The sequence below is a fragment of the Muscardinus avellanarius genome (genome assembly GCF_963383645.1).
Source record: "Muscardinus avellanarius genome assembly, chromosome: 14".
NCBI lineage: Eukaryota > Metazoa > Chordata > Mammalia > Rodentia > Gliridae > Muscardinus > Muscardinus avellanarius.
Window position 1 is genome coordinate 75,073,789 of NC_137800.1, and position 12,316 is coordinate 75,086,104.

General features: G+C 44.8%; 1 protein-coding gene across 1 annotated transcript in view; it reads right to left on the reverse strand.

The window, feature by feature from the left end:
* Positions 1-12,316, reverse strand: part of KIF13A (kinesin family member 13A) — a gene marked incomplete at both ends in the record, with an annotated part of 250,691 nt that overhangs the window by 90,915 nt on the left and 147,460 nt on the right. The window contains 3 exons of the mRNA XM_080710284.1: positions 1,207-1,347; positions 2,040-2,202; positions 7,267-7,480. Coding sequence (XP_080566410.1) covers positions 1,207-1,347; positions 2,040-2,202; positions 7,267-7,480 — 518 coding nt within the window. The remainder of the gene's footprint in view (positions 1-1,206; positions 1,348-2,039; positions 2,203-7,266; positions 7,481-12,316) is intronic.

Below are 12,316 nucleotides of genomic sequence, written 5' to 3' on the forward strand. Positions count from 1 at the left end.
CCACCATGCCCGGCAAGAAATAAAAAATGTTGGTTTTTTTTTTCCAGTACTAGGGATGGAACCCAGGGGCATTTTACCTCTGAGGTATACCCTCAGCTCTACTTTTTATTCTTTATTTTGAAGCAGGGTCTCACTGAGTTGCAAAGGGCCTCAGTAAGTAGCTGAGGCTGGCCGCAAACCATGATCCTCTGATCTGCACCTCTCAAATGCTGGGATTACAAGTGCGTGCCATCACGCCCGGAAAGAAAAAAAAAAAAAAAAACCTTAAAGGAAGCACTTATGGAACTACACAAGATGCTCGCCCTAATATGTGGATGCTAGGGAGGAAAAGGGTCACAAGAAGAACCCTAGATGAAAGAGGAGAAACCACAGATGAGCAAATAAGGCAACCCAACTGGGAATGACGGGAGGGGGAGAAGGAAATTCGCTAATGTACATGATGTACATTCACAAACACATGAAAGTCAACCACTAAGCCGAACGTGAGAATGGGGGAGGGGGAGGGGTTGGGAATTGGGGAAGGGCTGAGTGATGTGTGCATGTATGTCTCTACTATCTTATATTCCATTAAGGTGTATGACTATAATGCACCAATTAAAAAAAAAAATCGGCATTCGAGATGGCCCTGGTTGCTGGGGAACTCGGGCCGCTGGGTGGATTCCAGTTCCCGCCTGGTCTTCCCTACGGCACCCGCCCGGGACATTATCCATTTCAGTCCCTGTGATTTGCCTCATCACTCTCGCCAAGTCTTTTCTTTTTCTATGATGAATGCCCCCCAAAATTGGATTATGTGCACTAATATTATTCAGAAATCTGCCCAGCCACTGCCAAGGCCGGGGGCACACGAACGTATGCTGTAAGAACAGGAAATCCTCGTTCACTCCAGCCAAGCTGGCCTCTTGACAAAACAGCATAAACAGACGTCGTTCCGCTTCGTGCCACTTGGGACGCAGCAGCAGTGAAGCCGAGAGGGAATCGACAGCAGGTTCTCTGTCAGTTCCAGGCAGTGCAAATCACACGCTCTGCTACCGGTGCAACTCGACACCCTTTGCGAGATCATTTTACTTTGTTTTCCTAATGTATATGTTCAAAGTATCACTGACTCAGTGTGTGTGTGAGCGCACGCGCGCTTGCTCCCAGGGATAAATCATTTATGGTCTTTGCATTTAGCATGACCTAGACTCCTTTACGCTCTGTCTCTCTTACCTCGGGAATGTTTTCCTTCCATTCCTGATAAAGGTCTCTCATGTCGATTAATTTATTCTCCAGCTTCTCGATGGTCCAGACTTGGGTGCTCTTGCCTTTCCTCCTCACTTGAATAGCTGGTTCGCTCACTATTGCCCCTCTCTGCATAATAAAGAACCCAGACAAAAATCAATCTCATTGTAGCTTCTTCTTCTTCTTCTTTTTTTTTTTTTTGGTGTGGTGGTACTGGAGTTCCTGGAAGCCCTTCTACCTCCGGGCTACGCTCCCAAACCTATTTTATATTTTTATTTGGAAACAGGGTCTCTTAAGCCAGTGAGGCTGGCTTGGAACCTGCGCGATCCTCCTGTCTCAGCCTCTCAAGCACGGGGATTACAAGCGTGCACCACCACGCCCAGACTTCTTTCTTGATTGCAAAACTCATCTATGAGAAACAGTATGATCCTCTTTTTTCCTTAAGGTACTGGGGATGGAACCCAGGGGCATTCTACCTCTGAGCTATACCCCTAGCCTATTTTTTATTCTTTATTTTGAAACAGGGTCTCACTGAGTTGCAAAGGGCCTCACTAAGTAGCTGAAGCTGTCCACAAACCGAGATCCTCCCATCTCAGCCTCTCAAGTTCTGGGATCATAAACGTGTGCCACCACGTCCGGCTTACTAACCTCTCTATGGCCTTTGCTTCATAGCCCTCTTACAGGACAAAGTACAGAAGACAGGAAAACTTAAGAAGAATAAACCCCTGGGCTCACATCCAGCTGCCCAGCCTGGCCTTGAGGTGAGCCTTGGCGCTGACTCGGCCGCGCCCTGCTCTCACTGTCTTGAGGGCGGCGCTTACCTTCCTGTTGGCACTGAGGTTGGCGGCAGGGATCTGAAGAGTCACTTGGTAGTCAGTGAGTTTGCTCATCTCCTCAGCTAGGAAGTTCGCTTCCCGCACCAAGGTGTTAGCTTTCACTAGCTGCTCGCGTAGCTTTGCCAGGCTCTGCCGGAAGAGCTCATCCCTATGGGGTCGCAGAAAAGAAAATGGGCACACCGAAAAGGAAGCGGCGGTCCTGTTCTGAGTGAGCAGTCTCGTTAGAAATGGGAGAAAGTGGCCAGGTGTGGTGGCACATAATTGTAATCCCAGTACATGGGAGGCTGAGACAGGAGGGTCACAGGTTCAAGGGCAGCCTCAGCAACTTGGTAGGGCCCTGTTTCAAGATAGAAAATAAATTCACCTGGGGGGTGAGGCTCAGGGGTGGAATGTCCTTGGGTTCAACACACACACACACACACACACACACACACACACACACACACACACTCTCAGGGGTAGAATGTCCTTGGGTTCAACACACACACATACACACACACACACACACACACACACACACACACACACTCACTCACTCACTCTCTCTCTCCTTTCAGGCAAAATTTTTCAACTTATTTCAAGTTACGTGAAACTCCCCTCCTGCTCACAGATGGATTGCTACTGAGAACCACTGCTGAGGAGCAAAATTGTAGTTTTAATAGTAACTTAATTAAAAGCTAGGTTTTAGGGACAGAGGTATAGCTCACTGATACAGCACTTGCTTAATATGTGCAAGCCAGGCTTTGGGTTCAGTGTGCACGCGCACACACAGGATCAGCTAATGCTTTGTGTTTTTGGTTTTTTCTTTTTGTGTGTGTGGTACTAGGGATGAAACCCAGGGGCCTTCTACCTCTAGGTTACACACCTAGACCTATTTTATATTTTATTTGGAAACAGAGTCTCATTAAGTTGCTGTGAGTCTCACTAAATAGCTGAGGTTAGCTTCAAACCTGGGCGATCCTCCTGTCTCAGCCTCCCAAGTACTGGGATTACAAGTGCACGCCACCATGCTTGGCTCATCTAATGTTATATATATATGGTGGTACTGGAGTCCCTGAAAACCCTTCTACCTCCAGGCTACACTCCCAGACCTATTTTTTTTTTTTTTTTTGGTGGTGGTACTGGGGTGGAACCCAGAGGCTTTCTACCTCTGGGCTATACTCCCAGACCCATTTATATTTTTTTTAATTTGGAAACAGGGTCTCACTAAGTTGCTGAGAACCTCACTAAGTAGCTGAGGCTGGCTTTGAACCTGCATGATCCTCCTGTCTCAGCCTCTCAAGCACGGGAATTACAAGCGTGCGCCACCACACCTGGCTCCCAGACCTATTTTATACTTTTTTTTTTTTTTTTAATACTGTCTCCGGCTAAAATCTGGTACTTTTTAAAGTATTAGATGATCTACATTTAAAACATTAGATGAATGGTGGTGCACGCTTGTAATCCCCGCACTTGGGAGGCTGAGACAGGAGGAGGGTGCAGGTTTGAAGCCAGCCTTAACTGGCTTAAGAGATCCTGTTTCCAAATAAAAATATAGAAAAATAGGTCTGGGAGTATAGTCCGGAGGTAGAATGCCCCTGGGTTCCACCCCCAGTACCACCACCGAAAAAAAAAAAAAAAAAAAAAAAAAAAAAAGGTACCAGATTTTGATTTGATTTGAGATTCAGAAAATAAAATAAAGAAACCTTCCCGGGCATGGTGGTGCATGTTTGTAATCCCTGCTCTTGGGAGGCTGAGATAGGAGGATGGCACAGGTTCAAAGCCAGCCTAAGCTACTTAGTGAGGCTCTCATCAACTCAGTGAGACCGTTTCCAAATAAAGTATAAAATAGGTCTGGGAGTATAGCCCAGGGGTTGAAAGCCCCTGGGTTCCACCCCCAGTACAGAGAGAGAGAGAGAGAGAGAGGGAGAGAGAAAACATTGCAGTGCGGGGGGGGGGACGTGGCAGGTGAGAGCTTAAAAGCTAACAGTAAGCTGGGCCTGGTGGCACACTTTTGTAGTCTCATTACTTGGGAAGCTGAGACAGGAGGATTGCAAGTTTGCGGAAAGCCTCAGCAAGTAGAGAGACTCTCATCAACCTAGTGAGAAACTGCTTCAGTTTGTGGACACCCTCAGCTACTTTGTGAGGTTCTTTGCAACTAGTGAGACCCTGTTTCAAAATAAAGCATAAAACATAGGGCTGGGGTTGTAACTTCACAGTAGACTGCCCCTTAGTTCTATCCCTGGTAACACACACACACACACACACACACACACACACACACACACTCCCATTGCATAAAATAAAAAAGTGCTTAAGCATTTCACTTTTAAATCTGGGTTCAAAGATAACCCAGTCTAGCAACTGCACTATGCTTTACCCATATACCTTCTCTTTTCCATTTCTTATATACTCCTATCCTTACTTCATAGGAAGAAGATGAGCTCACAAATCCAAACCCTGACTCCATTTCTCATCAGCTCAGAAACGATAGCAGAGGCACTGCAAGGTGCTCACAGAGAGACAGAAGGACAGCAGTCTCCCTAAGTGATATTACCATTTTTTCAGTCATGCAGATTAATACTTTCAGTAAGCGTACTCTTCTCTTTCTCCACAATATCCAAAGCCCTGTTGGCTCTTCCTTTGAAATATCTCCTAAGTCTCTCTGTTTTTTCAGGTCCCTAGTCTCCTGCCTTCCTCGGGCCATTCTTGGTTCAAAATCTAGCAAAAGATCCTCTTTTTTCAGAGGATAAAGCCGGAACACTTACGTCTATAGGGCTCTTACATTCCATAGTAGTTTTAGATTTCATCTCCCTTTCCTCTAGAAATCATCCAAACAAAGTGGTTATCGGGCAACTCCTAACTGATCTGACTTTTCTTCATCGCTTCCTATTTATGCCAACCTGCCCACCCAGAATGCCCTCCTATTGTTGCTGGGCTACAACTCGGTGGTAGAATGCATACTTAGTGTGTGGCAAGGCTCTGAGTTTAATCCCCAGCACCTCTCACTGCAAAGAGAGAGGAAGGGAGGGAGGGAGGGAGGGAGGAAGGGAGAGAGGGAGAGGGAGGAGAGAGAGAGAGAGAGAGAGAGAGAGAGAGAGAGAGAGAGATCCTTTTCTTTCTGCCAATCCAACTCAGCTTTTCACTTCCCACTGCAAATTAAGGGAGAAAGAGAGAAGAAGAAGAAGAAGAAGAAGAAGAAGAAGAAGAAGAAGAAGAAGAAGAAGAAGAAGAAGAAGAAGAGGAGGAGGAGGAGGAGGAGGGAGGAGGAGGAGGGAGCAGGAGGAGGAGGAGAAGGAGGAGGAGGAGAAGGAGAAGGAGAAGAAGAAGAAGAGGAGGAGGAGGAGGAGGGAGCAGGAGAAGGAGGAGAAGGAGGAGGAGGAGGAGGAGAAGGAGAAGGAAAAGGAGAAGGAGAAGGAGAAGAAGAAGAAGAAGAAGAGGAGGAGAAAAGTGAAAAGAGAAGATAAATGTTCTCTTCCCTGCTTTCTGCCAGTTCCAGCTTAGCTTTTCAAACTCGCTTGCAATCCTTCTTTCTGAGTGAAAATCTTCGCGGAAGCCTCTACATCTCTACACTACACTGAGTGGGTTTATCTCCCACTCAGCAATCATCAAGTTTACTGTGCTCTCAGCCCACGAGACAATCACAACCTGCCAGTCACTTCAATAAATTCACACAATCAAGATGATCTGTCTACTAAGTAGCTGCCCTGTGACAGCACAGTTCTAGGCATTTGGGATATTCCAAGGAAAAAGATAGATTCCCTGCCTCCTGAAACATATTTCCTAGTCAAGAAAATAGAAAACAAATCTCTACAGAAATTCTTGGACTTCCCGATGTTGAACAAAATTGCATTATTACCAGAAGGGTTTTAATGCAAGGTAGGGCTCCCCCTTCGACTCTCAGGGACCATCTCCCTGGCTGTGCTTTTCCTCTCTTTCTTTCCTTCCTTCCTTCTTTCTTTTCTTCCTTCCTTCTTCCTTTTCTTGTGGTACTGGGGATAGAACCCAGGGGCATTCTACCTCTGAGCCACACCCCCAGCCCTATTTTTTATTCTTTATTTTGAAACAGAGTCGCACGGAGTTGCAAATGGCCTCACTAAGCAGCTGAGGCTGTCCTTGAACCGTGATCCTCCGTTCTCAGCCTCCCAAATGCTGGGATTACTAGCGTGCGCCACCATGCCCAGCTCAGCCCCAGTTTCTTTAGGTGTAAAATGGGAGTGAACAATGGTAAAATATGGTAGCAGGTGTGAAGATGAGAGGACCAAAGGCAAAGAACTGGGTCTCTGGAGCATGGTGAATGCTCTGTAAATATCAGGTGCGGCCTTTATAATCATTGTTAATTAATATGACAATGCAGTGGTTATTAATGGAATTACAAAGACCTGGGTTCAAACTCTGGTCTTTTTATATTCTAGATAGGTTATCTGGCAGGACGTTTAAGCAAACTGCCCAATTTACAAGTAGTAATAATAGCTCCTAGGGCACAGATGCTGTTAAGATTATTAAATAAAATCAGCACCATTCTGAGACTGTGTTGAGAACACAACGGAAGTAATAATTTATTGTCCTTATTGTGGTGGTCATTACTTTAATTATTACCTCCTTTGAGAGATCTGCTGAATACATATATACATATATTTTTTTTGTACTGGGGATTGAACCCAGGGGCATCGATTCCATCTCTGAGCTATACCCCTAGCCCTTTTTATTTTTTTGTTTTAGAATAAGGTCTTGCTAGGTTGCTGAGAGTCTTGCTGTATTGTTGAGGCTGTCCTTGAACCTGTGATCCTTCTGTCTCAGCCTTTCAAGTACTAGAATTACAGGCATGCACTAAAACACCTGGCTGATATAATTATTTCAAAGTCATAAAGCCTGAAAATTCACTTTTAGTAGATTATTTCACCCTGAAGTTAAGTAGAATTGAAAGGAAATCAGGTAAGAAATTAAAAAATGCTTTTTCTTGTTAACGAATGAATCAAACTTTGTCTATTTTTACACCTAGCAATCTGAGACTTCTAATCTGGCACCCTTTTTGCTGAAGGGTAAACCTTAAAGGCTAATTGCATTGAACATGTTTAGGACAGACAACATCTTTGAGAAGAGCATCCAGTGGCCAAAAAACCAGGTGTGAGATGACCATTTCCTTCTCTGCAAGGCTGGCCCCCTTAGGGCCGCGGCCTCAAAGCCCACGGCCCCGCAGCTTGGCTCCAGGTCACCCCGTACCCGTTCTTACCTCTCTTCTGCCCACTGGGTCACCTTCTGCTGGGCCGTCTGGCTGCTGTAGGCCAGGCGGTCGGGGCCACTGGTTGGGGGCTGCCTCTCGGGCGAGAGCTGCTGGCGGAGTTGCTCCAGCTCCCGCTCGTACATGAGCCGCTGCTCCTCCAAGGCGCTCCTCTTCTCTTCCAGGTATTGCTTCTCCAGGACCTGAACCACATTTTGAACTGGGTCTGGCGAGCCAAGAGACAAGGCAAGGTGTCTTCAGAGAGGGCTACGGCGGGCATCCGACCAAGCATGGCAGACTGTTAGGGCTTCTCCCAGCAAGAACATCACCTGCCCCAGAATCGAGCCTGCTAACAGGCTTGCTGTGAGATGCCCAAGGGCGCATGGATGAATTTCTCTCATTTTCCTTTCTATGGACATTCTAGATAAATGCCCCATAGGTACCCATTCTCCACACCCTCTATGTTACTTTCCCAAATTTGATGGGCTTTGCTAAAGTTCAGATACATCACTTTCAGATAGTTCATTATTTTCCCAGCAGGTGGTGGAGGGAAAGGGAATGTGATCTTACCCACGGAGAAGACTTTCGTACATCTAGGACAACTCCATTAAGAAAAAGCACGTCTGACTTGGCTTTGTGTGCATATGTGTTTTAAGCTTTTACTGGTGCATTGTGACTATACCTCCTATTAAGATTCAAAGCGCTACATACGTACATGCACACAGCACTATGCGTCCCATAACACTCCCGCTTCCTCCTCCCCATACGTGTTAGTGACATTGGCCGTAATCCCTTCGTGATGAACACGACCTTCTTTGAACTCTTCGCTTCCCCAAGCCTCGTCTCCCCTCCCCGCCTCTGTCTCCCGTCCCCTTCCTATTCCACTGGGTTCTCACCTCATTTGACTGGAGCTCCTTTCCTTTTCTATTTTCATTCTAGCTTCCACACGTGAGGGAAAACACATAACCACTGACTTTCTGAGACTGGCCAAACTCACTTAGCATAATATTCTCTAGTTCCGCTCATTTTTCTGCAAATGATACCATTTTGATTTTTAAAATATGTTTATTTTCAACTATATTGATATAAAGCAATGTAGCAAGTCGTTTAGAAATAATAACAAAATATACAACATTCTTTATTATAAACTCCATGCTTCCTGTGCCTATGACTTCACCCATGGAGTTTTAGCCTAACAGAAAGTATAGGTACAATGTGAATAGTGGCTGATACTTTTATTTACATGTATTTTATCTACATGTATTTTATCTACATGTTCTTACCAAAGGGAAACAATAAAGACATCTTCTAAAACCTTACTAGTTCCTCAATGACTCGAGTAACTTCTTGATTGAATCTGAAAAGTTTGCATATCCTGAGAAAAAAATTTTTTTTTTGCAGCACTGAGGATAGAACCTCATTTTGATTTTTACTAAGGCTGAGTAAAGTTCCATTGTGTATATATACCACAATTTCTTTCTTTCTTTCTTTCTTTCTTTCTTTCTTTCTTTCTTTCTTTCTTTCTTTCTTTCTTTCTTTCTTTCTTTCTTTGTACTAGGTATGGGACCTAGGGGCCTTGGAGCTACATCCCAGCTCTATTTTTTATTCTTTATTTTGAAACAGGGTCTCACTGAGTTGCAAAGGGCCTCACTAAGTAAGTAGCTGAGACTGTCTGCGAACTGTGACCTTCCTGTCTCAGCGTCCCAAATGCTGGGATTACAAGCGTGCGCCACCACGCCTGGTTCTTACCACACTTTCTTTATCTATCCATCTGTTGATGTGCACCTAGGTTGGTTCTGTAATTGAGCCATTGTGAGTATGTGCTGTTATAAACCTGGGCATGTATGTATCCCTACAGTATTTGAACTATAGTAGTCGAACTTGAATTCTTTTGGAAAGATATCAAGGTGATTTGATCTTTATAGTAGTTGATTTATATGCCCATTTAACATCAATTTGGATATAAGACAAAGGGCTTATGATTTTTTTAAACAAGTCTCATTCTTGAATTTTTCTAAGATCTGAAGAGACTTAAAATTCATTATAGATGTTTGAAAATATAGATTGAGTATATGATAGGGTGATCTCTCAGGTGCTAACATATAAAAAGGCAATTAATATGCAAAAATGGCAAAACTTGCTTCTGACATGTTTTTGGTCCAGATCTGGAGCTTGCAGCCACAAGTGTGGGTGACAGGGATAGATGTGCTAACAGATCCTGCTCAAAGGAGCCACTGTGATGACCAGAAGTGGCTGCAGCGCTGATGGGACTGGACTCTACAGAGAAAATTGGCTAGGTAGGACATTAGTTTGATAGTGACCAAAGAGCTGGATGTCATGCAGAGAGACTAAGACCCTGACCATAGGTAGAAGTCGAGGACATCGCTACACGAGCTGACGGCGGGAAGCAGTACGCTAGAACATCCAGAGGATAGACGTAATCACCGCCACAGTGCAGATTTCCCAGAAGTACCTGACCAAGAGGAGGTGCAGTTCTAGGAGAGCTGGTGCTGTAATTTCTCCCCTGCACATTCACACGTTTGCTCGCTAGTCTGTGCTACTTGTGCTGTTCTCCCAGGCATTTGTCCTCAGTTTAATTACCAGAAAGAAATCAGAAATTAAAGGGACTCAGGAGGAATTTTTATATGACCTGATTATGGCTATGGGCTGACTTTTCCAAAATACCCCATCGATTTATGAAATAAATATGTGAATCACACTAGTTTTCTATATTAGCAGTAAGAGAAAAAGACAACATGCTAACTTAAATAACAAGTTAAGTAATATAAAACAAAAAGAAGCACTTTAAAAGAAAAACCACAAGATATGCTCAGCATGGGTGAGTTGTTTTAATAGAACTGACGGCCGCAGTGACAATGATCACTCTCTTGGTTACATCTCGAGGACTTCGGTCCTTTGCATGCGCCATTTCATGGAAGCTTGCCACAGACCCGTGGTGGACATCATCTCGACTTTAAAGAGGAATTTGGGACTCAGAAAGTTTTAGTAGCTGACTTAAGATCACATAGCTAATAAGCGACAGAGGCAGGTTTAAACCCAGGTAAGTTGCTGACTAATTGGCTGGGGTAGGACATTAACTTGGTAAATAAATTAATGTAGTGTTCTTATCTCCAATGTTTTGCTTAGGATCCGTTCTCTGTTAAAGGGCAGATGCCTCCCCCACCCCCCACAGCACTGGAGACTGAACCCTGGGGCGTTCTACCTCTGAGCTCCCTCTCAGACCTTTAGTTTTACTTTGAATTAGAGTCTTGCTAAGTCAACCCATATTGGTTTCAAATCTGCGATTCTCTGGTCTCAGCCTCCCCAAGTAATAGGATTATAGGTGCACGGCTCTATGCCCAGCTAAAGAGCAGATTCTCTCTTTTTTAAGCTTCAAAAAGAAATTGCAGTATAGGGATTTTCCTAAGAGACATTGAATGAATAAGGTGGGCTTTTTTTTTTTTTGCGGTTTTTTTTTTTTTGTCTTGTTTTTTGGTGGTACTGGGGTTCCTGGAAACCCTTCTACCTCTGGGCTATACTCCCAGACCCATTTTATATTTTTATTTGGAAACAGGGTCTCTTAAGCTAGCGAGGCTGGCTTCAAACCTGCGTGATCCTCCCATCTCTGCCTTCCAAGCACGGGGATTTACAAGCGTGCGCCACCACGCCCGGCTGAATAAGGTTTTAAATCCACATTTCCACTTGTTGGTGGTATAGAAACACCCAGGATCCCAGATGGCTGAGGCAGAGGGATCTCACCCAGTGTTCCTAACTGAAGCAGAGACCATATGACTGAGGTGTTTAAACGGTGCCCGCAGGTGCCACAACACATAACAGCCGCTGCTTGGCAGGCTTCACCAGTGACCACGAATCACTATGCAGATGGGATAGCGGCTTGGCACATCTTCCTCTGCTCCCCCTGGCACACTGGCAAGCCCCACCTCAGGGTTCACACTCCTATGACTCATTTGTAACCCTGGTGAGGCCGGGGGCTGGGTTTCTGTTTTATCTCTGACCCCATCACTAGTGTGGAAACAAGGTCTCTCTAGGTTGCTGAGAGTCACTACATTGCTGAAGCCACCCTTGAACCTGCGATCCTTGTGACTCAGCCTCCAAGTACTGGGATTACAGGCTTGCGCCACCATGCCCGGCTTGCGGCATCTGTGTAAACGGACCGCCCTAATCCACAAGTCAGTCTGACTCTGATGTGGTCCAGGACTAAAGCTAAAGACCACTTGGCCTGCTCTCTAGTGACCGAATGAAGTATCAAGAGATTGTCCAGATTTATTTTTCCCCCATCACTTTTTTCTTTTTTTAAATTTTAAAGCTTTTTTTTTTTTTGCTTTTGGTGCTGGGAATGAACTCAAAGCCCCGTGCTTGACAGGCAAATTCCGTGCCACTGTACATCCCAGCCCACTTTCTTTCTTTCCTTTAAATGAACTGCTTTAAAATTCAGTGAGTCTAGTGCCTAAGGCCAAGGTACCAAAGAGTCTTTCAGGAAGAAATTTAGAGGGGCATAGTTTTTTTTTTTTTTTTTTGGGTGGTTCTTGGGATGGAGCCCAGGGGCATCCTACTTCTGAGCTATACACATAGCCCTATTCTATTTCTTACTTCAAAACAGGGTCTAAGTTGCTAAGGGCCTTGCTAAGTTGCTGACACTGGCCTTGAACCTGTGACCCACTAGTCTCAGCCTCCCAAGTACTGGGATTACAGGGTTGTGCCACCACGCCCCGCACTCTGTGCTTCATTAGTTTATGCTTCCCCTGTTAGGTTACTAGGAATTGAGCTCAGTTAATCTATCACCCAGAGAATGGAAAAGAGAGGATGGTGGTGATAGGGGTGCTGGTAGGGAACTAGATATGTATGAAAGAGTATTAAAATTAATTCCCACCAAGATATCTAAAATACTGAACTAAAGGAGAGTAGATCCTTAGGGAGAAAAGCACCTTTAATCTTAGATGGGATAAACTGGCTCTATGACCTTTGCCAGCACCTTCATTTTCTTTACATTAGAGCTAGTATGAGAATATACTTAGATCTTTTCAATCAAAAGAACAGCTTG